Below are 27,444 nucleotides of genomic sequence, written 5' to 3' on the forward strand. Positions count from 1 at the left end.
GTTAATTTGGTTCCAATTGTTGAATGAATCATCAAATAAATAGAAAGCTTTAGCATTTCGTTCTGGATTCATGCAGCAGTTTCAGGGTTATTATCGTTAACTGAAAAAAAAACCTTCTCATTGACTTAAAATAAATTAAACGTTAATAGAAATACAATTTTATTTTATTATATTAAAAAATATATATTTTATTTCAGCTCGTTACCAAGGCAAAATTTCTCATTTTCATTTAGTTTAACTTGAAGTACTAAAAAAAAAAAACATTAAGTAAATAAATAATTGCAACTAAAATAAAGTGAAAACAGGAAATATTAAATCTAATACAAAAAACTACAATAGCATTTCAATGATACTAAAATAACACTGAGCAGGTCAGAACGCTGGCTTTGATTTTGTGCAAAACGCCACCTATCAAAATATTCCCAACAGCTGGAAAGGTTCAAGCAGAGTCATTTAAAGTGTGAGGCGCTCTACAGTTAGCGTGCTCAATATATCACCTGCAGTGGGCCGACATTGGGCCAAAAGCAGGATAACAGCCCTTTTCAATGTGGCTGCCAGGACTTTGAGTTCAGCTGGAAAGCGCTGTGCCGTGGAAAACAGTCCAGCGCTAGTGCCCCATGCGTCCTTTTCCCTCCAAGATAAAGAGCCCAATGTCTGATGTCTGTTTCTGACCCCGGAGCTGGAAGAGGCCGGCACCACAGGCCTGAGGGAATGCCAGCCGGACAGATGAGAGGGCTGAAAGTGAAATCAACAGCCATGCTCTCTGACAGCTTTTTGAAACGAGCGCAAACCGCTGTGCATTATTTTGCGGCATAAAAATACTACACAAATTTCCCAGCCTTAAAAGGGACCAAACGCTTTGATTCTCTGTAGGGCTGTGCGATATATCAAAATAAAATTGTAATCGCGATATGGCTCACTGTGACAGAATTAATTAAATATTAAATATATGCGCTACCGGTTTCAGATTGCATGCATGTACAAGAACACACAGTGCCATGCTTCATTCTGAAACCCACAGCGCATTTTTTTTTTTTTTACCGCACATGACAAAAACAGTATGTATATCGTGGCCACGAATTAAGAATGCGTTCCCATGACTTACTAATTCGTCAGCACGTTAATAATTCGTTCCATCGTTTTAAGTAAATCATGGCCACGTTGTAATAGTTCATACCATTGCGCAAGTTAAATTAAAACAAGGGAATGAAGTAGTTCAACGCGTCCACGATTGACTAAAATGGGAACAAATAAATAAAGTTGTGGGAAATAATTCTTAATGTGTGGCCATGATTACACTAAACGAGTGAACAAACTTGTAAATCGTAGATAAAATTTTGTAAAACGAGATAATTAATTATTATAGATAATTAAAAAATATAGAACGATATATATATTTTTGTCGGCATGTCATGTGCGGGGCTCAATAAACATTTGTATTATAATTTTACAATAAAATAATAAAAAAATGTATTACCAGATTTTTTATTTTAATAGTACAATAGTACAACATTATATTTCTTATATTGTTTAATGTTTTAATTTAATAATAAATCACAATAAAATAATTCAAATCAAACATCACAATAAACTCACAATTGCGGGTTCTAAAAAGTTAGAATTGCGAGAAACTCGCATTTAAAAACATTTCTTGCAATATACAGTTAATATCTCAAAATTGTGACTATTTTTCAGAATTGCAACTTTCACAATTTGTTTAATCGTGAAAGACTTTATAACTCACAATTGCAATTTTATATCTCAGAATACTGAGAAATAAAGCCAGAATGGCAAGATACTATATAAACTCACAATTGCGAGTGAGTTTGAATTCTGAGATAAAAAGTCACTACTGCCTTTTCCATTTTTTATTCTATTATGGAAACAAGCTTCCATAGAATGTGGCCTTTTTTGATAGAATGTTTTTTTAGCTGTTCACTTTATTGTAACTGAAAGAAGTTTGAGTTGGATCTTGGAAAAAGCTAACTTTTTTTCAGTTTTTCAAATTCAGCCCTACAAGGGATTTTGCACTCAACATTTTTAGATTGTTTTATGCATATGCACTTTCCCGCAAAAAAATCCCCCCATTCATTTTAGAATGATTAATTATTTCCTAATATAGCTATTCAAGCCATCTAGAGAAAACTGTATCTTTTTTATCGAAAAATTTTGCAATGTCAGTTTTTCTTTAATTCTCTGGAGACTCACCAGCATCTGATAAGTGTGTCCATATGCCAGCCGACAGTATCCCGGGCCTGTGTGCCGTCAGTCAACTGTGCCACATTCAATGAGGACGCAAAAAAACAAAAGAGCGATTGACACGAACCCCCGTCAGCTCATGACGGCACACAGACGTCTTTCTCTTGTCTCAGAGTAAGTACAAATATAAAGACTGGACACATATTAGCCTAATGTCTGCTGGACAAAGCGCTCATTGTGAATAATCCTACAGGAGACATGGGAATGAACCCTGGCTCTACACACACAGACCTTTCCATTCGCTTCTGTCTCTCAATTCATGCACTTGGCTAGACTGCTGAAAAACACAATCATCTTTTCCCATTTCTATTATTTTCTGTTCTTCTTCTTTTTTTTAAGTTACTACAAATCATTATTAACAAATTAGTTACTCTCATTCTCAAGAGCAATCTTCATTCAATGTAAAACGCTATTATTTCCGCTATTAAGTGTATTGGATAAGTTTGAATGTTTTGATTAAAGAATAAAAATACTTTTTTTTGAAAGAATGTACTAATGCATAATTTTTAATGATATATGTATATACACTCTCATTGAAAATGTTTTTGAAAGAAGTCGCTTCTGCTCGCTAAGGCTGCATTTATCTTATCAAAAATACAGTAAAAAACTATATTGTGAAGAATTATTATAAATTAAATCTACATGAGTAAAGCAAACTTTGATATTGGCTTGAAAAAGCTTGAAAGTTTGAAGTAATTGTTAAAGCTTAAAGTGTGAAATAGAATAGAGAGAGGGAGCGCAATAGTGAGAAAGAGATAGATACACTATATTGCCAACAGTTTTGGGACGCCTGCCTTTACATGCACATGAATTTTAATGACATCCCATTCTTAATCCATAGGGTTTAATATGGAGATGGGCCACCCTTTGCAGCTATAACAGCTTCAACTCTTCTGGGAAGGCTTTCCACAAAGTTTAGGAGTGTGTTTATGGGAATTCTTAACCATTCTTCTAGAAGCACATTTGTGAGGTCAGGCGCTGATGTTGGACGAGAAGGACTGGCTCGCAGTCTCCGCTCTAATTCATCCCAAAGGTGTTCAATCAGGTTGAAGTCAGGACTCTGTGCAGGCCAGTCAAGTTCCTCCACACCAAACGCGCTCATCCATTTTCTTTATGGACCTAGCTTTGTGCACTGGTGCGCAGTCATGTTGGAACAGGAAGGGGCCATCCCCAAACTGTTCCCACAAAGTTGGGAGTATTAAATTGTTGAAAATGTCTTGGTATGCTGAAGCATTAAGAGTTCCTTTCACTGGAACTAAAGGGCTAAGCCAAGCCCCTGAAAAACAACCCCACACCATAATTACCCCTCCACCAAACTTTACACTTGGCACAACTGCCAGACCCAGACTTATCCATTGGATTGCCAGACAGAGAAGCGTGATTGGTCACTCCAGAGAACACGTCTCCACTTCTCTAGAGTCCAGTGACGGCTTGCTTTACGCCACTGCATCCCACACTTTGTATTGCACTTGGTGATGTAAGGCTTGGATGCAGCTGCTCGGCCATGGAAACACATTCCATGAAGCTCTCTACGCACTGTTCTTGAGCTAATCTGAAGGCCACATGAAGTTTGGAGGTCTGTAGCTATTGCCTCTGCAGAAAGTTGGCGACTTCTGCGCACTGTGATGCGCAGCGCTGACCCCGCTCTGTGATTTTACGTGGCCTACCACTTCATGGCCGAGTTGCTGCTGTTCCCAATTGCTTCCACTTTGTTATAATACCACTAACAGTTGACCGTGGAGTATTTAGTTGTGAGGAAATTTCACGAATGGACTTATTGCACAAGTGGCAACCTATCACAGTACCACTCTTGAATTCACTGAGCTCCTGAGAGCGACCCATTCTTTCACAAATGTTTGTAGAAGCGTCTGCATGCCTAGGTGCTTGATTTTATACACCCGTGTCCATGGAAGTGATTGGAACACCTGAATTCAATGATTTGGAGGGGTGTCCCAATACTTATGGCAATGTAGTGTATATTATAATGTGCACTTATGTAATGACAGAAACCGTGTGCGACAAGGTAACATATTTACAACAATCAACATAATGTTCCATATCATTATTAGCTGACTGCATGCAAGAACAAACTTGCAGTAAACAGGAATTCGGCCAATCATTCTGAACTGGATTGGATTACTAACCTGGTCCCTGAACGGCAGGTTATTACTGTATGTCTCCCACATAAAATCGCTTGTTTAGAGCCGCTGCTGTGTTGTTGCACCTGAAGGCAATGTTAAAAATGCTCATTTGTAAGTGAAATGATGTGTAAAATGTGTAATATGATGTGTGAAATTTTTTATTAAATAAAAGGGGCCAAAAACAAAATCCTGTTGGAAACACTGATTCCCACAATCCCAAATGTTGCTAGATTTATAAAACACCAATAAGTGCTGCCATAGATCTTCAATTATATCCCTAGTTATGGAGTTAATTACAATCAAATGAGCAGCAATGATGGATGGGGCTGTCAGAGCTGCGGTTACGAGACGGCACATGAGCCAAAACTGCAACAAGACACTAAGCCGCTGCAGACACAGACCGAGACATGCTTGACACCAAGCACTGTTCCAATGGTGTACTGATGTGTAGGATTATATGGAGGACTTTGGTTGGGTTTCTCTCTGGTGTCTTTGTGCCTGAAGGATAATCTGTTCAGGCATCGGCTAAACCTCCATTGCACAGCTATGCAGCTTTACCTGTTTTACTCTCAACACCTGCTTAATCACACTCACAATGAGTAGGAGACAGATTACATCTACAGAACAACTACACGTTCTGCTGCTCAGTCTCTGCCTATTTTCATGTAGTGCATGAAATTACATGAATATTGCAGGTTAAATACAATGCTCATTAGACAGACACATTTTTTTTGACATGCCCCTCAATTTCTTTCACAAAAGACAAATCATCAGTTTTAATAATAATTTTTACAGATTGTTTTAGTGTTTATGCTGCTACCAAAAAAAAAGTTGTAAAACTGGAAATAATTTTACACTGAAAAGATTAAGCATTTTTGTTCTCCATAATGTACATTTAATGTCTACATTTTTTTTTTTTTTTTTTAAGACGAAGAGGTGCAAGCAGACATTAATTTAGTCATTGAGCTTAACTTGTCCCGAACCGACAATATTCCTTTTAACAATCGTCAATTTAGAATAAAAATTGGAAATTGGAAGAAGTACACTTTAACATACTTTAAAAAATGTGTGCAAACTGAATACTGTTTTTGGACACAATTATATGTTATTTAGAAATTCAATGAAAATGTATTGCAGTTTAAATGCATATTAAATGCAATTAGTTGAACTTAAAGAGTATTTAGAATCTTTATATGTAATTGCAAATTTACTTCTATTGTCTTTGAAATAATGGTGAATGTACTGACAAGCATTCATGGTAAAGTAAAATCAAAGTCATTTCTATTGAAACGTGTATGTTATGCATTGAAATACTTGCATTTTATCATTTGTAATGAAACTGCAATTATATAGGGATGAAACGATTACCGGTTTCACGATAAACCACGATATAATTTAGTGACGGTTAGTAATATCGTATAAAATTTAATTATCATTAAAACCGCGTGTGATTATCACGATTGTGAAAACTCGCGGTAAATCAGTCAGCCTCAGTCTGTTGCGCGCTGTTTTTTGAATGAGAAGAAATGGCAAATGGCAGTGACAGCGCCGGGAGATATTTCAGACTTCTAAAAGGACCAAATCTGAGGTGTGGTCATATTTTGGCTTTTACAAAAGTCCTGAGGGAAACTTAATTGAAGATGGTCACCCTGTCTGCAGAACATGCCAGAAGAAAGTCGCTGTAATAGGGGGAACACTTCAAAACTACGAACGCAAGGCAAGTGGACTTTGACCTCAATACCAAAACTACGTCTGGGAAATAATAACGTGAAGCGAACGAACAAATTCAGACAAGACTAGGGTGACATTTAAGGGATAGTAATCAGGGCTTGACATTAACAACCGCCATTTGCGGGTGTAATGTTATATTTCGGCTGCACACTATAGCCACTCTGGCTGTTGAACTTATTATAGTCTTCTCAAAAGCCATCTGTTATAATCGCGTTGCGCATTATAACCACTTACACGTGGTTCTATTGATTTTATGAATGCAATGTCTAATAATCAGAGGCGTTCAGATTAGTGGAGTTTTGTTCAGAGCGCGCGCCGCGCTCACTCGCTGAAATCGACTCAAAGCAGAGATAAACGTGCGATGTACGCAGGAGACTCATTTATCATACAGTGGTCGACTGTTTTTGTTCTATTTCAGCAGCGAAAATAGTTTCAAACAAACAGCAGAACCACAGCGCATCTGATATGACTAGCATAAAGTTGGTGAATTTAGGGGCCGTCTCTAAAGTTACATACAACAGTGGTAACGTTATACACATTTCAAACCTCAATAGCATTTGAAGGGAATGACAGTCATAAAACTGACTGTTAAGTGTTCATCTAGCTGTCAGGTATGATGCACACATTTTGATATTTAATAAAATAAACTGTCAAATCATAATGGAAATATGGATATGCATTATTTCACTAGGATACTGTTTGATACTGTTTGTGTTACTTACACAAAATAGTATGTTAGATTTAAATGCATCATTGCTGAACACTGATGAGAATATTGCTTGAGAATATATTTACAGAGATAATATTAGAGATTATATTTACGACAAATTATTATTATTTATGAGTTATGCGTTGCTATTGACGACGGTCATTGTAGGGAAGGAAATCCCACTGAATAGAATCTAGCTTAAAAAAGTGCATAGAGCTGCTTTAGTTATTTGTTGTTTGTTGATTTTCAAATATAAAACTTGTTGAAATGTTTTAAGTGTGTGCATCTGTTCTTTTTGAACACTTTCATCTCGTTTGAACAAAACCGTGATAATATTGATAACCGTGATAATTTGGGTCACTATAATCGTGATGTTAAATTTCCATACCGTTTCATCCCTACAATTATATTATATTTACTTTAAATGTAATACTAAAAAACACTAGATTTAAAAATTACAATCAAGTACTTTACATGTGCTTTAGTAAGTTAGTCAACAACACACAATGAGTGCACTTCTTTAAAGCAAGACAAAAGAATATTAAAACATAATGAATTAATAAGTACTTTAAAGTAAAACTTTTAATTTTACATTATTTCAAAGTACACTTTTTAAAAATGTACTTAAGTGAGCTAGTCATGAAAGTGTCTCTCTTTAAGTACACTTAAGTGGCATTTAATTTCATTAATATTATATTTTTCTAAAAAAAAACATATACTTGAGATTAGAGTATAACACTTCAAACACACTTCTTTTTCACAAGGGGTGTCTTCATATTTTGTCTCAAGTCTCTCTGGAGACACAACGACCTTGTTACAAATATGCAGAGAAAAAAACAGCTAATATTCCATTGTCATAAAGATTCTTTCATGGCTGATATGCCATAATATTTATGGTTTAAACATTTTCTCAATTCCCTCGTCATTGGCAGGTGTGGCAAAAAGCTTTAGCTTTGGACCCTGATGGCACCTGACTCAAGACCAGTTCAGAAACGTTGACGGTTGCATGTTAAATGGTCTGTCAAATTCGATTAAACTCAAAGAAAATAACCCCTGGGAACGCTCTCGCTGCTCTTTAGATTGATACAGATTCCTCGGCAGCGGCATAAAGGCATTGCTCTCCTGGAATGTGTATTCTTTGGAGGAGCCACTTGGAGCAAATTTGACTCTTTTCTCTTCTCCTCGTCACCCACCTTTTTGCTGGTGACGTGGTGAGTGGAATGCATGGCCGTCTATTGCGTTGCAAAGATCAGACGCATGCCAGACCCTTCGGGAGCGCCCGCTCTGACAGACAATAAGCATCACGCTTAAGTTGTCCTTCAGTGAAACCCCAGCAATGCATCACACGAGACGGGGTGACGCTGCTGTGAATCAGGGGCAGGCCCATGCTGATGTGGCCCACCTCCCTGGGCCCCTGATCGACTCCAAAACAAATGCGACCACACGCATTCCCCCCTTTGCTGTTGAATGAAACGGCCCTGGTAGAGGAGCGCTGAAAACAATACATCCACATAACTGAGGGAGACAAAAACTCAGTGAGAGGGAGGAGTCTGTCTCAGAGTCTGTCAACAAGTCTAGAAGGGGGCGGTGCCTCTCTCAACCCCGCCCTCTCATGTGGGTGGTGTTCGGATAGAGACACTAACACACAGAACCCATTTTCCAAAAGCTCATGCCGATGCTTTCTGTCAAATATAACAGGGGCTGTGTGACTATAAAAGACAGACCTTCAGAATTGCTTGAACAGACTGAACACCAAAACACAAGCAACCATGGTCGTAATGACAGTCAGCACATTTTTATTACATTTTTTATTTTTATTTTATTACTTATGCCAATATAGGCCCGTTATGTTTGTCCAAGGGTCCCATGTTATCCCTGAATTGGCCTCAGTATGGGCCCTAAATGGGTTTGTCCAAGGGTCCCATGTTGTTCCTGAATAGGCCTCAGTGTGGGCCCTATATGGGTTTGTCCAAGGGTCCCATGTTGGTCCTGAACTGGTCTCAGTGTTGGCCCGAGATAGAGATAGAGATAGAGATAGAGATAGAGATAGAGAGAGAGACTGTGCTGAAGACAAACTTTCTCAAGAGAATACAAATATTCATCGACAAAAGTTTCAAGACATTATGGTGAATATTGAGCCCTGAAATTATTCTCCTAATTTTGTTTTAAATTTTGACCCTTTATAAAGTTTAAAAGGCATGTTGTAGAATCGCGAGTTCATGCATCCATTGTTTTCATGATCATGTTTTAGCGGTTTCCACAGAATTATCTGAGGGTAGCCAATAGTTTTATTTTCCTCATGTCATATGTCTAAAATACAGTTTGATCGACTTCTGTGATGTAATTTGCTTGATATGTGCACCATGCGACCGCTGAACACAGTGCCGTTAGATTGTAGTTGGCGCCGGCCTCTTTCGGGGCTGATTGCCTTTTAATACCAAACACGTGATTTTCTTATTCATCAATACATTTTTACAGTAGCTGTAAATTTTTACATAACGCAAAATCTACATCGACTGACAAGTCTCATCCTCATTGTAATCTTTACGTAACTTCTGTTCTGTCACTTGCCAGATGTGATGCAGGGGAACTTTGTCATTAATTTTGACAATTAATTCGTTTTTAACCTATGCAGTGCTGCTTTGGAAAGTTTTTACCACCACATTAAGACATCCTGTTATGCAGAAGACGTCTTGAATGTATTCAGTGTTTTTCCTCATTTAAAATAAAGGTCTTTTCACCAAATATCCTATGTTGGAACTGACTTGTTAATAAAGTCATGTGATAAAATGTCTGTGTATTTTGCTTGATTTATGTTTTTCTTTTTTTTCTTTCTTTTGGGACAGTGAGAAATAAACAATTGCTACTACAATTTAAAATATTTAATTAGACCAACAACACGGTTTGGTATTTTTTTTAAATATTATTTATATTTATATATATATATATATATATATATATATATATATATATATATATATATATATATATATATATATATATATATATATATATATATATATATATATATATATATATATATATATATATATATATATATATATATATATATATATATATATTTATAGAAATATTTGTACACTATTGGTCAGTGTCTTTGTGGGTTTTGGTTCTTTTGCCGTTTTAGGTTGTAAGGATTGATATTTGAAGTTGAAGTTTATTTGTATACAGGGGCTGTGCACATTAATAAATATGGATATAAATGTGCCAGAATTAGCCAAAAAGGCAATTTTTCATCTGTAGACCCTTGACAGAAATGTTAGAAAGTCATCCTAAAAACAAAAAAACTAAGTATTTTTTATTAAAAAACACACATACACACAAAAGAGCAAGAAGAAAAAAAGAAAAGGAAAATAAATATCATATTAATCAAAGTAAAGTACATGAATCAACGTTGAAATCATGCTAAAATACATCAACAGAAAATGTTATCTAAACATATATTGTGCTACTTAAGACTAAGAGGTAAAAAAACAATGCGGTTAAGACCTGTCCGGAACTACTTTTAACTGCAAATAAGATGCCATAAAATATCCAATATTATTTAAAAGTACATGCATATTATTTCCATAATAAGAACTCTTTTTAAAAGTATAGTACTTTTCACAAGGGTTAGGAAGAGAACATTTTGCTAAACATCTGCTTTTGTCTTCCACCGAAAAAAAAAGTTTGGAATGTCATATGGGTGAGGAAATGATGTGAAATACTTTTTTTTGTAATATAACTTAAGTTTTGAGTGGATACTATGAGAACTGTGATTGCATCCAAACTGACGCTCAAGCACAGATTTACAGCTGAGGGGATTTTCTACTCTTATGGAAAGACACTGTCAGACAGCAGTTGTCAAAACTAACATTTTTGGTGGTACGTAATTCTTATTTGCGTAGTTTTTCTTTTGAAATGCTCTTTGAAGTGCGTGACGTGTGTTTATTGTTTTTATTCTGACGAGTGCCCAGAGCGTCCCCCTCCTGCCATTATTCCCACGAACAAAAGGAAATGAGCAGCTCCATATCCTGCAGACAGAGCCATCGCTTTCAACTGCTTATTGGAAAGGGGGTGCGGAGACGATGGAAAACACTGGAAAATACCTCTCAGAGGGCAACAGAGCACTCAGACATAACATCCACACAGAAACAATCACGGCCAAGCGATGAATGGCAACAATAATAATTCAAAATCTTCTGACAACTGAATTATTCCACTAAATTTTACAAAAATACAGGTTTGAAATGGCAAGAGGATGAATAAATGATATCAAAATTTTATTTCAACTATCCCTTTAAGTATGAGCAATAGTAATAGTGACGATTGCCTTTGCAAACAACACTAATGAAGAACCAGCAAACAGCTTTTAGGGCAGTACTTTAGGTCACTATCTGTAAACTGACAGAGATATGAGGGCCGTGTGCATAGAAATCTCCCATCCTCCCCTGCTAAAGGGTTACAGATGTCTTCCCAGAAGGGGATGTCTGTTGACGGTCAGCAACACTGTGTACAAGAGCCACTGAAGAGCTACAAACCTGCTTCTTTATTTAAACGTCGTAAAACATTTTGGCATCGAGCTCAGAGGAGCGGCGCTGTACACAAAGCAGTCTCTGTCAAAACATTTTCAGCCTCTATCTGGCATTAAAATGCAAACTAAAATGCATCTGGATGATCGACTGATCTGTGCAGAAGAGCCTAGTTAATTTAGTCACTTTCTTTGCTCTCTTGCCAAGTGTATTAATGAAATCAAAGCCCTGACTGCAGAAATACACTCTTATTTGCTTGATAAGACCATCCATGGAGAGAATCAGCATCTGAGGGGGTTCTTTGTTTTCAAATGTTTGAAGTGATGGCATAAGGACCTAAGTTATGTCTCTGCATCAAAAAAATAGCTAAATAAGACTCTCCGCCCTGAATGTGTTGACACTTTAGCGAAATTTTGTTGGCAAGAAAGGTCTATTGTCAATAGTGTAGAGAAGTACAGCTGAAGTGTAAATTATATTGAAAATGTAATATGTTGCATATATGTTTAGCAAAATGCTCCTCTCTAGAGAAAATGTTTCTGGCTGACTAACGAGTTCATGGTCACTGAATGTTTTTCTGAGGTAAATGTGACATTCCATGACATTGTTTACAAGCATGCGACATGATATTCGATATGATGATTTCAGTACATTGTACTCTATCTTTTAAAGGTCCTGTTCTTTGCGATCCCATTTTTCAAACTTTAGTTAGTGTGTAATGTTGCTGTTAGAGCATATATAATACCTGTAAAATGATAAAGCTCAAAGTTCAATGCCAAGCGAGATATTTTATTTAACAGAAGTTCCCTTTCAAAGCCTACAGCGAACGGCTGGTTGGGACTACATCTCTGTACATCCTGCTTTAAAGGGTTAGTTCACCCAAAAATGAAAATTCTGTCATTAATTACTCACCCTTATGTCGTTCGAGACCCGTAAGACCGTTCATATTCGGAACACAAATGAAGATATTTTTGTTGAAAGCTGATGGCTGAGAAAGGCTTCAGATAGGCCTCCATTGGTATTCAGTACACTTATACTCCCAAGACCGATAAAAGGCACTTAAAATGTCGTTACAAAGTCCATCTCACCACAGTGACTCTACAATAATCTTACGATGCGACGACAATAGTTTTTGTGTGCAAAAAAAATCTAAATAACACCTTTATCCAGCTTGTTATTGCCTTCCGCGTGTGCCTCCACGACGCATACGCGAGAATATGACGTAGCGCCGGGGTTTGGGAATCCGTGAAATGCACACTCTAACCCCATTTTGAGCACTACGCCGAGACCTAAAGCACGATCAATGTAGAATCCAACAGCTTAGATACGCGCGTCTTCTTCTGATTGTAAACAAATCACTTCTGGGTCATCTGTCCGAACGCCGGATCTGCGTCATATTCTCGCGCATGCGTCGTGGAGGCACACACGGAAGGCAGTAACAAGTTGGATAAAGGTGTTATTTAGATTTTTTTTGCGCACAAAAACTATTGTCGTCGCATCGTAAGATTATTGTAGAGTCACTGTGGTGAGATGGACTTTGTAACGATGTTTTGAGTGCCTTTTATCCGTCTTGGGAGTATAAGTGTACTGAATGCCAATGGAGGCCTATCTGAAGCCTTTCTCAGCCATCAGCTTTCAACAAAAATATCTTCATTTGTGTTCCGAATATGAACAATATGAATATGAGGTCTTACGGGTCTCGAACGACGTGAGGGTGAGTAATTAATGACAGAATTTTCATTTTTGGGTGAACTAACCCTTTAATTACGTCAGTAGAGCAGTTTGTCGACTAACCTCCGCCCACAAGAGTACGTGAAAAAGGGGGCGTGGTCTTGTTGCTCCCGCGTGGAGAAGAGGAAGTGTTGCGTTCGGTTGCGTTTGTATAGTTTGTTTGTCGCCATGTCGTCGAGACGCTGTTATTTTCATCCCGGAGTCAAGTCACCTTTGTTTGGCTTTCCCAGGGACGCTGTACTTCGAGATCATTGAGCGCATGCATCCCTGTTATGGTGAGAGGCGTGACCTTTCCAGTAACGTGCGCTCTGCGTGCGCTAAGCTGCTGTCGAATCACAACACGGGAACCGCTGGCACAATCAGAACTCGTTACGTGTTTCTGAAGGAGGGACTTCATAGAACAGGGAAATCTTTCAAGCCGTTTTGAGGACAGTGAAAACAGCAGTATACAGATAAGTAAATTGTGTGAAAAATACTGTGTTTTTTTACACGCGAAACATGAACACGTTATATTGCACACTGTAAACACAATCAAAGCTTCAAAAAAACACGAAAAACGGGACCTTTAACACACCTTCAGATGTTCATTCATGTTTATTTCGTGCTGTAACTGGTATTAAATCAAATGAGACGATCAGTTCACGTGTGCTCCGTGCTCTGCTTCTCTTGAACTGAGGCGCTCCTGTGATCTGTCACGCCACATTATAGAACGCCAAAGCGGTTTATTTTTTTATTTCAGAATAAAATTGACCAAATTTGAAATCTGAGGCTTTGTTTCATATCAAAAGTAACAAAGCAAAAAGATTTTTGTGATTTATTGGATGGGAGGCACGCTACAATGTTCCGTTCATTCATGAACTGAAAACAGGATAGACTAATCGATTCTTGGGATTTAAGAATCGATGTTGGTTCATAAAAATGAGAATCGATTAAAATCAAGAAATCTATATTTTTTACCCAGCCCTAATTGGAACAGAGGCGTGAATACTTGATGTAAATAGTTCCTGTGCATTCTTGCACCACCAAATGGCGGATTCATTAAACTTATAAAAAAGTCAACATTTTACTTTTACTTGCTAGATTCTCCTCAAACGGTTGCTCCGCAATGACAGTAGACCTTTTTGTGGACACTAACGTCCACAATAGTGTCCCTTGTGTCATTGCTGAGAATGTGTCAAATGAATTGAGTACTTCGGTTGAATTATGAATTGCATTACACATTTCAGAATAGAACGACATAAAAATAAAATCAAAAGCTTGAAAATGCGGTTAGATTTTTTGCATATAATTTGCTTGTTCAGACCAAATGTGAAATAAACGGCAGATGGGCTAAATGAAAATCTCATTCTCTGACAGTAGGTGGTGCTAATAGAAGGGCAGACATACAGAGGGCAGCACCTCATGGCCTGTGTGACAAACATTTTACTTTGATTGATTGACCTGTTCACACCGAAACAAACATTTGTACAGCGTCAATGTGACAGATTTTTTAAAATGAGAGACGTTCTAAACTTTTTTCCACTGCAAATAAAATTGGCCAACCAATAAGTTGTCACATGCCCATACTTCTGTTGAATAAAATTGACTAGTTGTGCTCAGAAACTATTTTGTTAAGCTACAGTGAATAGCAGAGAAAGAATTTGAAACTTATTCTCTTGATTCTGTACTCTTGCAATGGGTGTTGTTCGATAAAAACACCATAGTGAATACAAAAATCTGAACGACTCTATGACTTCCTGTCTTCTCCATGACAAGTTTTGTTTGATGGGGTAATTCTGCTTTTCTAAGCGCCACCTACTGTCTAGTGTGAACTGAATTTTCATACTAAACTTTCGAATTGGTCTGAATAGGCCTTGACACTGCGTCCATTAAGTGTTCGTGTTGGTCTAAGCCAAGTGTGCCACACGAGTCCTGCAAATTGAAGTCCTGAAAAGCCAAAGCGTCTCGATCGCCCCAGGTGACTGGATGCAGTATAGGTCAAAGCCCGCCCTCTCCATGGAATGTAATAAACCAACTAAACAATCAAATTATACTTCAAAAATTGGTTTCTATCATTTTAGGCAGTTTTTATCATGCTGATCACGTTCAAGTGTTCGTTTTTTAAATAAGTTTTAGTTAGTCAATTGATGCTATAAAAACGGGGGTGTGACATTATGATTGACAGCTTCTCTAAAAGTTGTTGATTGGGCAGGAGTGTGGGCGGGACCTCGATATCAACGCTCAATTTCATGCTCACTACTGCCCAGACTCTGGCTCCAAGATGTCAGCGCCATATTTGAACACTGGCGGCTTCAGTTACATCAACGGAAGAAAGTGAAGGTGTGTCGTCCATCTTTTTTTACAGTCTATGGTCTAAACAGGTGCTTCATTTATTCAAATTAAAATGTTGCGTACCTAATTTTCACACCAAACATTATCCTTGGTGTGAGCAGGCCTTAAGAACGTGCAGAAACACACAGGAGACTGTGTACTCTCTCTTTAAACAGTCAGTAAAGTTCAGGCTTTAAACAAAGGCAGAAGAACACAGTCTAGTCCTGAGGACCATAAATAACAGATGCTTTTTATGTATTGGATATGTGTGAGTGCAGAAGCCGTCACCTCTGAAAGCCTCCCATCAGCTGCTGCCGTGTGTGAAGCGCAGCTCTCGTGTTATTGTAGACGTCAATGAGCTTACAGAGCACTTCATAACACTGGCCTTTGTCTGAAAACACCACAATACCACTGACTGTTTCAATGGAGCACCATGTGTTTGACTTACTAAGTACAAATAAAACGCATTTTAACACAGAGCGTAGTATGTGTAACTAGTTTGTTACATTTTCTGAATAAAACGTGAGTGCTGCATGTTGCTAGGGTGTTTTGAGTGATTTCCAGTTGCTAGGTGGTTGCTAAGGTGGAGTTTTGCATGTTGTTGTGTGGTTGCTAAGGTGGTTACTTACTAATTCAAGTCAACTTTTGTGAAAAAGTACACTTTAGCATACACTTTAGAGTACTTATTACAGAAATGAGCAAATGACATACTTTAAAAGAATGTACTTAAGTGCAAACATTACAGACACATAATTGCAATTAAATGTAAAGGTATTACAGTTTACATTTAGGCCGCGTGTCCACCAAACTGTTTTTAGCCAGCTGAAACTGCCTTGCTGTGGGCGCTTGAGAGTTTTTACAAGCGCAGATGTTTTTTTAAGTTGAGACATTTTGCTTGCTATGATATGGAATATCCGCGGTAGTATTACTAGTTTAGTATTACTTGTTTCTAAATAAAAATGTCGATACATTGTAAAGTATTTGCTCTAGCTCTTGTTTTAAATGATTTTGTTCTGTTTTTATGCTTGTTGTCATCTGTTGACGTTGTACAAGCAGAATGTGGCGTTTGGTTGGTGTTGTATTTGTCCCACCCCTTCTCCACTGTGATTGGACGGCTGGGTAAAAAGTGACAGTGATGAGCGTTTTCTGCGTTTTACCCAAAGTTGAACATTCTTCAACTCTCGGCGACCGGTAAAAAACGCATAGCGCATAGACACTCAGCGCCTTGTTACGCTCCTGGTGTTTTAAAAACGCGGCGCTCCCATTGAAAACAATTAGAAAACTACACCAGCCGCATGAAAAAAATGCATTGGTGGACACGGCCTTATATTACATAAAATAAGTTGAACTTTAGAGTGTTTTTAGCAACTTAAGTAGGACTCTTTATATTTAATTTCATAATTCGGTCTTTGAAATATGGTTAAAGTTACTGCTGAATGTACTGACAAGCATTTATGGTAAATATAATTTCTATTGAAATTTGCATATCATGCGTTTAATTATATCTGTAATTATTTGTAAGGAAGTTACAATTTACATTTAAAATATATTAAAAATAAATGTAATATCTAATAACAAACTACAGTTAAAATTATAATCAAGTACAAAAGTAGTGTACTTCTTTAAAGCATGACAAAAGATTATTAAAACAATGATTTTAAGTAAGTCTTTTAATTATTACAAAGTGCACTTTTTAAAAAAGGTGTTAAAGAGAGTTTAACTACATGAAATTAAGTGGCCTTTTATTTCATTAATATTACACTATCTGACACCACATTTTTTAAATATACTTTTAAAATTAAGCACACTGCAAGTGTACATTTAATATAGTTAAGTGCACTTCTTTTCACAAGAGAAAATTGCAAGTCTTTATGGAAATCCCAATTTCTAAGTATTAGCAATAGTACTAGAGCGGCGCTAACGATGATCATTTTGCTATTATCTAGCCAGTAAAGTTTAAGATCATATTCTTTATGCTGAAAATTGGAAAGATTTGTCTGAGTGAACTGACGTTTTATTGCAGTAAGAGGTTCGATTGTTTACATCAGACAAGTTTGTAAAGTCCCTTTACCTTCATTTATTTTTAGCAGCTCTGCCCATCTCTACAAAGACACTGGTGTTCAGCTCTCCCCACACACCATTTTAATAGCTTTTATACAGTTTATATCGGCGAGTCACGCAAGCCCCCGAAGTGTTTCGGAAAAAAATCATGGCTACAAAGAGACTTTTGTCTTTTGATGGCAGCTATCGGCGGAGAAGAAAGGGCCAGCCAGATGCGGCCCAGCCAACCAGCATCGGACGACTAGATCTTCATGCCTTTCCAATTCACGTGCCGGACAGGAAGTCCCTCCGGCCTCAAGCGCAGAGCCTCCCGTGCCACGAGAGTCCAGCATCTCCTCTCAACCTCCAGAGCAGACAGAGAACGATCCTGACTGCATCCGTCCCGACAAACACATCTGTTATGTCTGCAGCACAGATAGGAGCAGGCCTGGGATTCCTTCATTGTTGGCCCATGAAAAAGGGGGATACATTTAATGGTGTCTTTAGTAAACATTTCCTGCAGACTGGACCAAAACCTAACCCTGCTAACAGTGTTTTAAAATGTAATGCTACCGAATAAAAAGTTGAGATTCAGACGTTACCTCTCTTTGACACAGCACATCTGGACTTTAATAACAGTTGAGCGAGATTTTGTTTAATAAACCTCCAGTTGCTACAGCAGAAGCGTTTAGTTTACAGAATGAGTTGGATCGAGCGAAATGTTCCTCTCTCTCTCATTTCAAATGCTTCCAAAGCGACTGTTACACATCACACCCACAACTGTTCGGAGTTTATTTACCGCAATATCAGTGTCATCGCTGCCAGCCAGACATCAAACGCTAGTCAAACAACTAATCATTACCTCAGCATGCTAATTGAGTCTATCTGTGTTGTTCTGTTACTGGCCATTTTCATTTATATTGGTGAATCTCACGAAACCTGTCAGGAACATGGTCAGATTTTCACTCCAAAAACAAAACAGTTAAATATAATAAAATATGTATGTGTGTGTAGAAATTACATTTTGGGTGAAGACAATAGCTACGTTTAAATTAAAAGTTGTAAATTTGGCTTATGCATGAAATTGAAATATTGCATAAAACATTTATGAATAAAGCAGTGTTTCCTTCCCGTGAGTTCAAGAGAACAAAATAAAAAATTGGTGCGAAATATCTGTAATAAAAATGGAAGTTACTGCAATCTGGCGCTTGAGTTGCATCAAACGAAACGCAATAAACGCTGTCATGTTCTCTTGCATTGGGATGCTGGTGTTTGGGAACGCAATCGTGTGAGACGCTCGAGGGAATTAAACCGAATCATTCTGATGACAGACTTTGACCCAGGCATTTCGGAGCCACTAAATCAACATTTGAGATGCTGTGATGCGATTGGTCCACTGGTTAGTCCAGTTATCCAATCACAGCCTCTGCTGAGGCAAAGTCACCTGAGTTTTCTGTTGAGCATCGAGCGATTTATTCGGTAGGTACATGCGTTTCCATCGTAGTTTATGGGCATATCTTCTATTACCATAATTTAGTGCATAAGTTTACCGAATGTATGCGCATCTTGGTTTTTATGCAATATCCCAAAATGTCCATAAACATAGTTCCCTAGTTTAAAGTCCTCATAAAATCAAATCTATCTTATTTACTTTGTTAGCACAAATTACAGGTCTTAGGGTGAACAATTAATCCGTGAATGTTAATACACAGAAAAAAAAATGTTTGCCGTGGTAATCTTTAATCAAAATCTGAAAAGTAACTTCCGGTCTGGAATGGCGTTCCCTTTCCGATGACGGCTCCCCTCTAACCGTTAGTATGCTATGAGCGAGAGATGGAGAGGAGGAGCGCTGAAGTAAAACCCTGCCCTCTTATCAATATTCCGTTTCACTTGGAAATACGTCACAGCACTGAAATAAAATCAGTTGCAACTTCCAGTTCACTGGGACTTTAAGTCCAATGAGGGTTTTTTTTGCATTGGGATCTTATTTTCATGAAAATACATGACAGTGATGATAATTTTGAGGGAAAAATATCTTATTTAAATTGTGAAGTATATACATCATGGTAGTTATTGCCTTTCTGCTGACTTTGGAAAAAAATTCTGTATAAACGTTGTATAATAATGGGAATAAGGTGCGTAATTGAAAATAATTTTAATGCTAAATAAATAATGCTAAAAAGGCTGAAAGGCACAATATGCAATTTCTGCCACTAGAGGTTGCTTATTCAAAACAAAGGCTAGCTTGATGATGCCTTGATTTCACGGAATCATGGGAGTTGTTGTCTTAACCTCTACAGAAAAGAATCCAACAGGACTTCATATTCAGAAATCATATTCATGGGTGAGCTAATGTATTAAATATTTATTAACATTACTGTAGTATGAAGCAGAGCAAGGCTGAGTGCTGTGGGAGCAAAACGAGGCCGATTGCTAATGAGAGCCGAGCGCGACAGCGGCGGAGTCGAAGTCGCCACTTCTTCGGCTCATGTGTATGTGGGGTAACGCAGCGCTGTTTACACACATTTGAGTGTGTTGAAAGTTATGTTAAAAAGCTACTCTGTGCGTTCACTCTGCGGCTGCTATGAGACACTTGTTGCACACTGTAGTAAGCTAGATCGATATTAGGCATGGTAAAAAGATGGTACTCAAAGTAAAAAAAAAAACTGATTTAAACAATAAGACTAACTGTGTTGAGCTGTACAACAGTGATTAGTTTTCTGTTCATGAATGTATCCAAACAGTTGCTCACCTGTCTAATAAAACACATCATATATTAAAGCGTCTTTGGTAGGGCTGTAATCAACCAAAGAAAATCTTGGTCGACTGAAGTCCTGACATTTTCGACTAAAAATCGACTAAAATGACGCTAGGGAAAAAAAACGTTAAATTAATTAGCTGCGCACTGTGTGCAGTAGGCTACTTGGTAGCCTTGTTGTCTGCCTAAATGAGTTATAAATAAACATAAAAAACTAGAAGGCTATTTGCAGTATATTAAATAGCTTTTGACCTGATTATTTTGCACTGAAATGAGTCAGACAGGAGTCTGACGGCTCTGACAGCGTTGCATCGCATGCACCTGCTCAATATCATAGCCTATGACTTCCGAAAATATAGTACTATATGTTGTCAACTAGATATATCATCTCAAGAACTTTTGAGGAATATGCAACATAATTTAGATAATTGTTTTTGTCATATGTATTATAATAACTGACAGACAGTATCAGCCGCGTGACGTTCAAACCATAGACCGTAAAAAAACATATGGAGCTGAGCTCAGCTTCGCGGCTGAGACACGAATAGACTATTAACTTAAAGCTTTTACTCTTAAACACAAAAGGCACGTCCACTTTAATAAAAAAGGAACATTTATTAAACAAGCCAGATCAAGAGCAGAACAAACGCTCTCACAATTAAATAAATAATATACAAGAAAAATAGCCTTCTTCAATCTGTCTCTCTTCTCCAGTGGGTTGGTCTAATCCAAAAGAAGTGGAAACAATGGGGGTGTTCTGAAGACAGTCTGTTACCTGTGAAACAGGGGTGCTCTGAAAACACCCCCATTAGCAATTAGTGCTTTCCACCTGATGAAATGAACGCGGCGCGGCAAAACTGATGAAATGAACGCGGCAAAACGGACAGTACAGATCCACTTAGCGCGGTGTTGTGACGCTTCCCCTCATGTGTATGTTGATGGGCGTTCCTCAAGTTTACCGCTATGGGCGTGCGTTTGAGCCAGCGGGGAATGAAACACAAAGGACCAGCGAGAGACTTCTCTTCGCCAGTTGGTTGGGCTAATCCAAAAGAAGTGAAAACAATGGGGGTGTTCTGAAGACAGTCTGTTACCTGTGAAACTGGGTGCTCTGAAAACACCCCCATTAGCAATTAGTGCTTTCCACCTGATGAAATGAACGCGGCAAAACTGATGAAATGAACGCGGCAAAAAATCGACCAATCAGAATTTTGGTCGAGCCAGAACGTATCAACTAATAATCGACTAATCGACTGGGAGATTACAGCCCTAGTCTTTGGTGAAATCGGGGGTAACGCGGTACACAAGTCAACAAAATATATAACACTGTTCTAGTGGTTTTTGGATATTTTCATCCAAAAATCGTACATATTGTGCCTTTAATTTTCTATATGAAAAATATAATTTCTTCCTCTCTTTTGTTTTGCGGTGATATGTGAAGCAGGTAAAGAAAGCAAGAATTTAAAAAAAGATGTGAGCAGGCAGCAATAAAACCTTATTCACAGCTTATCTTCAACATAATGGAGAAAAGGGCCACCAAAAAGCCTGAAGGGAAGACATTCTCGTGCTTTACGTGGCATCAAAAGGAAGCATAATTACAGACTGCCTTTGCATGAAGAATGAACTATAAACACTTAAATTCTTTCGCCTCACTTCACTTTAGATCAAAGCTGCCTTGGTGTATTTGTACCAGAGCAATAACGATAAAAAATAAACCGCCAGCTGAAAGATTCTGGAGGGTGATCCTGTATAATGAAGTTGGGCAAAGAAATGTTTTGCAAATGGTTACATTCGGTAAGCTAACAAATAGCTAACCGTTTTAGTAGCACAGAATTTGCATCTTTTCCATGCACATGTATATTGTAGGGGTGTAACGACACCCTCATGTCACGATTTGATACATATAACGATACTGAACTCACAATATGATATTATTGCGATACACCAAGACATGGTAAAAGGTTGTGCTGTTGATTAAAATGCTAAATTTGGTATTATATTGGGGGTGTAAATGAATAGGCTTGGAAAAATATTCATGATTCTGAAGCTGAAAATACAGAATTATTTTAGACAAATATGCTTGCACTGTCACTGACTAGATTTATTTATATATCTAAAGAATTATTTAAATAATATATATTTAAAATAAAGTATGGCACATTTTACTGGTAACATAAGACATTTGGCATTATCAAGAGCAAAAATATTCCCCCATTGCATTATTCCACATTATATATAGTAGTAGTAGTAAAGGAATATATTTTGGGTGAACTATACTCAATACATATTGTCACCAGCCACGATACATATTGTTGCATTTTTGTATTGCGAGATATTGTGACACGATATATTGTTACACACCTAGTATATTGTGATGTAAATCATTTGAATTAAATGTTATTTTTTGTTTGATTGTTGCTGATACTCAAAACTGCAACAGTATCTCATGAGAAAACGTAAGTATTTTACAATACCAATTTCGTATGAATTTGTACAATACAATTTGTACAAAAACAATGATTTTTAGAAAAAAGTAAGACCGTCAGTGGGACGTAAGCAGATGGAATTAAAAGCATAGATATGAGATTGTACGAATTTCATACGATTTAGCCACCAATTCAGCAAAACGTTCAATAGTTACGAGATTTTGTTGCACAAATGTGCTTCTCTTTGCTATCAATCAGTTCAATCATTTCTGCGCTGAGACGTTCAAGCTGTAGCGTCTTGAATTGCAAGTCGTAACAAAGATATCCAGAAAGATGTTTAAGCAGAAAGAGGGGGGTCGTGTGACGCTGGAAAGAGATACGTGTGCCCTAATAGTGGGGGTGAACGAGAACGAACAGCTGCAACAATCCAAAGAAGAAAAAGACAAGTCATATCGGTCTCTCCCAGCAGCCACTGCACTGACAACAATATTCACTTCCTGAGCCTCAACAAAACAAACCATTGTATTTTCTTCTGCGTACTGCCTTCAGATAACAAACTGATTATCTGCGAAGCTGGCAGGATGAGATGAGGCAGATTTATTGACATTCAGAGAGGTGATCATTACTGACAGGTTGGTTTTGCTTTTCCTGACGGTTTAATTGCAGGGCGGTGTGAAGCTCGCGTCTACTGCTCTGTTGGTGGCGGAGGTCTGTCCGCTGAATGTGTGCAAGCCCTGGCACGCTTTCTTACGATTTTCACACAGAGAGTTTCAGGTGAAAGACGGAAGGAAACTTAGACGAGAAGAGATGCAGTCAGACTGTCTTAGTAAAGCCCAACACTCTCTGAAGATAAAAATGAATACATGATCAAGGCATCATGAATCTGTGAAGTTATGTAACCGCATTTATAAGTATTTCCTATAATTCATATAGCGCATTTATTTACAATCCAAGTCAAAAGTTTGGAATTAAAATGTGTTAAAGTCTCATCTGCTCAGCAAAGCTGCATTTATCTGATTAAAAACAGTAATAATGTGAAATATTATTTTAAAAAAATAGCTGTTTTCTATGCGAATATATTGTAAACTGCATTTTATTCTCAAAGCTGAATTTTCCAGTCTTCAGTGTCGCATGATCCTTCAGAAATCATTCTAATATGCTGATTGTGCATATGAATATGATGCTTAATATTTTTGTGGAAACTGTGATACGTTTATTCCAGGATTGTTTGATGAATAGAAAGTTCAAAAGGACAGCAATTATTTGAAATAATTTTTTTATAACATTGTCACTTTTGATCAATTTAATGCATCTTGCTGAATCAAAGTATTCATTTTCTTTTTTAATCGTTTTCTAATCTTTAAACTTCGAGTGTATCACGTTTTCCACAAAAACATGAAGCAGCACAACTGTTTTCAGCATTGATCATCATCATAAACGTTTCTTGATCAGCAAATCAGCATATTAGAATGATTTATGATGGATCATGTAACACTGAAGACTGGAGTAATGATGCTGAAAATTCAGTTTTGATCACAGGAATAAATCACTTTTTAAATCATATTCACATAGAAAACAGCTGTTTTACACTGTAATAATATTATTTCACAATATTTCTGTTTGACTCTTTTCATCAAATAAATGCAGCCTTGGTGAGCAGAAGAGACTTCTTTCAAATCTAATTAAACTTTTGACCGGTGGTGTATATTTATTCATCAACTGGTTTATTGTAACCCCCCAAAAAATGGCTTGCAGGGTTGCATATTAGAAGAAAAATCAAATGTAATGATAAATGCAAATAATAACGTTATAATCAGGCACAATATAGCAATAGAATATTAAAATAAATAAGATAATCAACTAAATCATTTACTTCAAAGTATTTTGGTGCAAACTGATCTGTCACTTGGTAATATGGCTAATATTTATACAATATTTTGTCCAGTGTTTGTTTCATATGTTAGGCTGGTAATTTTTGGTGCTTCTACAAAATTGTCAATTTCTCTCTTCAGCCTAGGTCATATTATTTTGGGCCTACATTTAGTTCTTCTTGTTGAAGCTTTGCCACATGGTTTCCGGTGTAAAATCTGGGTCCTAAAGCAAAATCAATGGAGAAGCACTGATTTAACAGCCATGTTTATCCACAAACAGGACACACTACAACACAGAGACTTGCTAGTCGGAAGAGAGAGGTGGATAACTAATTGTTTTAACATGTAGGTGTGAACTGATGTTGATCTCTAATGAGATTTAGACGCCTTAAAGCGATTTAATCTCAACCTGTTTGGCATCTGAACACAATCAGCGAGGCGAGGGGTGTTCCTGGGGGGCGAGATTGAGTTAATCTCAGTCAGCGAGCCCACAGTCGACGTCCCACCGAGGCAATCACAACCCTGGCAACTAATCATCCCTACTGAATCAGATAAGAACAGTGTCCCCAGGGCCACAGAAGAATAGCCGTCTCATTCCTGAAGAGACGCAAGTCAAAACACACATTTACATTGAGACACACTGAGATATGCTAAACACATCCTTATCAAGGTGAGAAAGAGCCTTGATCATAGACTTGTTGTGTGAAGCATGTGTTGCACATGACAGTAAGCAGGACTGGGTGTTTTTGTCTTTCTGATCCACGCCCAGATACCGTTTTGTGTGTTTCCGGCCCACGCCTTCAGCATTAGTCTGCTCACAGGTTAAAACGAAAGCTAAACCTGACTGCAGAGATTTCATCAGTGTGAACGCCGTGCACTGATTCGGATCAGAAACCAGTTTAGAGATCACAAGCTCTTGTGGACATCTTGCCCTTTAAAAAACATGGTGTTGAATCATCATCATCATCATCAACAAATGTTAACTCTAAAAAATGCTGGGTTGTTTTATCCCATGTTTGGGTCAAATGTGGACAACCCCAACCGTTGGGTATAACTTTTAATTAAAAAATGTAAACCAACAACCGTTGGGTTTAAAAATGTATTAAAAAATTAAACCAAAGGTTGGGTTTGTGCATCTTTTGACACACACATTGAAACAAACCAGCATTTTTATGTATTTAGTCATGAAAGTAAAATAAAGCACTTTTACAAATAAACAAACCAATAAAGTAACGTTACCAAATTAAGGTAGAGAGAAAGTAATTAGTCTGTAGGTATATATTACAGTAACTGATTTATGGGTCAGTTAATGTAAACGGTGTGCTGGAATGTAGTGAGCCATGAATAATTGATATAGCACTTACTTGAGAAAGTACTTCTGTCCGTTGGGGGTGTAGGCCATCTCCCAGCCCGGGGGTAAAGGCAGCTCCTCGGCCACATCGAAGGACTGGTGTCGGATGTGAGAGTGATGGCGAGCGGGGTTCGGTGCGCCCAGCGCGCCCGCGGGCAGCTGTAGCGACGCCGGGGACGAGTGCGAGCGGACGTGCTGCGCCTGGAGCCGCGGTGGGTGACTGCCCGAGTCCGTGCTGGACTGCCGAGAGTGAGAGCCCGAGTCCGGCTCCTTAAAAAACGACTCGGGCAGATGTTTGTTCCTCCAGGAGCTGGGCTTTGGGTTCATGACGGAGTTGAAAAGAGCCTCCAGATCCGTGTCAAGGTCTTGGGCGACATGGATCACCTGCTGGCCCGGTAACGGCTGGAGAGGGTTACCGCTCATTGTGTCAAACAATAACAACAAGCTTCAGTCAAAATATTCGATTAAAAAATGGCCTGTGAAAATCCTGAAAACTTAAGGAACTTCTTTGGTCAGGCCTGTTTTTTTCTTTCTTTCTTTGGTAAAAGTAGTTTCGGCAGAGTTGAAAAGCTTTTAAAAGTCTTTAAAAAGTTGTCATAAAGATAAAAAAGTGTATGTCATGTTGTCCCGCATTGAGAGTTTTCAGAGATATTCCTCCTGCGCTCCGTAACTTTCCTGCGTCCGCTGACGGAGTTTCTGTCCCGATGGAAAGTTTATAAACTCAAGCTTTTTCTCTCTCGCTCTCCGCGCGGCTCCAGTGTCAGCTCATGAATATTCAGTGACACTGCGCCTCATGAATATTTAATTAACCTAACCTTAGCTGCAGTTCCGATCATAAAGCAACAATGGACTATCTATGGATTATGAAATTAGCAACTCCACAAATAAATTTCTTGTTGCGATGATATGCCTACTAGAAACAAACTTTTTAGTAAAGAAGAATCTGAAACAATTATCTAAACATGTTATGTTAAATTAGTTTAAAATCTTAATTTGCTGCTGTAATACATTATATTAAAAATCTTAACATATTTAGTAATATTATATGTTAAATATTATTAATACGTTTTTAATTAAATTTTAAACAACACACAGAAAATAAATAATACATACATTTATAATAAAGTGATAATAAAAAAAAATTAAATATAAATATTAGATAGGCTACAAATGTATATTTTGCCTTGGTTACTAACAAAACTGAAAATAAAACTGAAATAAAAATAAAGCAAAGTATAGGGTAAAGCACATACAAATCTAATAGAAATTTCAATAGAACAAAAATTAATAAAACAGCCTACTAAAACAAGTAAGAAAAAATTATATAATAATATATAATATATAATATATATATATAATAAAACTATTAAAAAAAACAATGATTTGATGTTGACTAGAATGTTTTTAAAGTTTATTGAACAAATTAATTTATCAATAATTTGTTATGGTAATTAATTAATTATACTGGCTAATATTAATAATTATTTTTAAGAAATAGCATTTTCACATGTATTAAATGTAATTACTAATGTAAAGTTATTTAATGTATTAAATCATTTGTGTTAATAATAATAATACTTTTATTTTCTTT

The 27,444-nt window shown here is 37.4% G+C and overlaps 1 protein-coding gene across 2 annotated transcripts in view; it reads right to left on the reverse strand.

Annotated features, from left to right (window-relative positions):
• The window catches only part of wwtr1 (WW domain containing transcription regulator 1), a 70,730-nt gene extending 44,122 nt beyond the window's left edge, over window positions 1–26,608 (reverse strand). The window contains exon 1 of one of the 2 annotated variants that reach the window (XM_079808347.1): window positions 25,867–26,608. In XM_079808347.1, the coding sequence (XP_079664473.1) occupies window positions 25,867–26,276 (410 nt within the window). In that variant the 5' untranslated portion in view covers window positions 26,277–26,608. The remainder of the gene's footprint in view (window positions 1–25,866) is intronic. The other variant, XM_079808348.1, reaches the window with a different exon arrangement.
• Between the last annotated feature and the right edge of the window lie 836 nt (window positions 26,609–27,444).

The sequence above is a fragment of the Gobio gobio genome (genome assembly GCF_949357685.1).
Source record: "Gobio gobio genome assembly, chromosome: 24".
Taxonomy (NCBI): Eukaryota; Metazoa; Chordata; class Actinopteri; order Cypriniformes; family Gobionidae; genus Gobio; species Gobio gobio.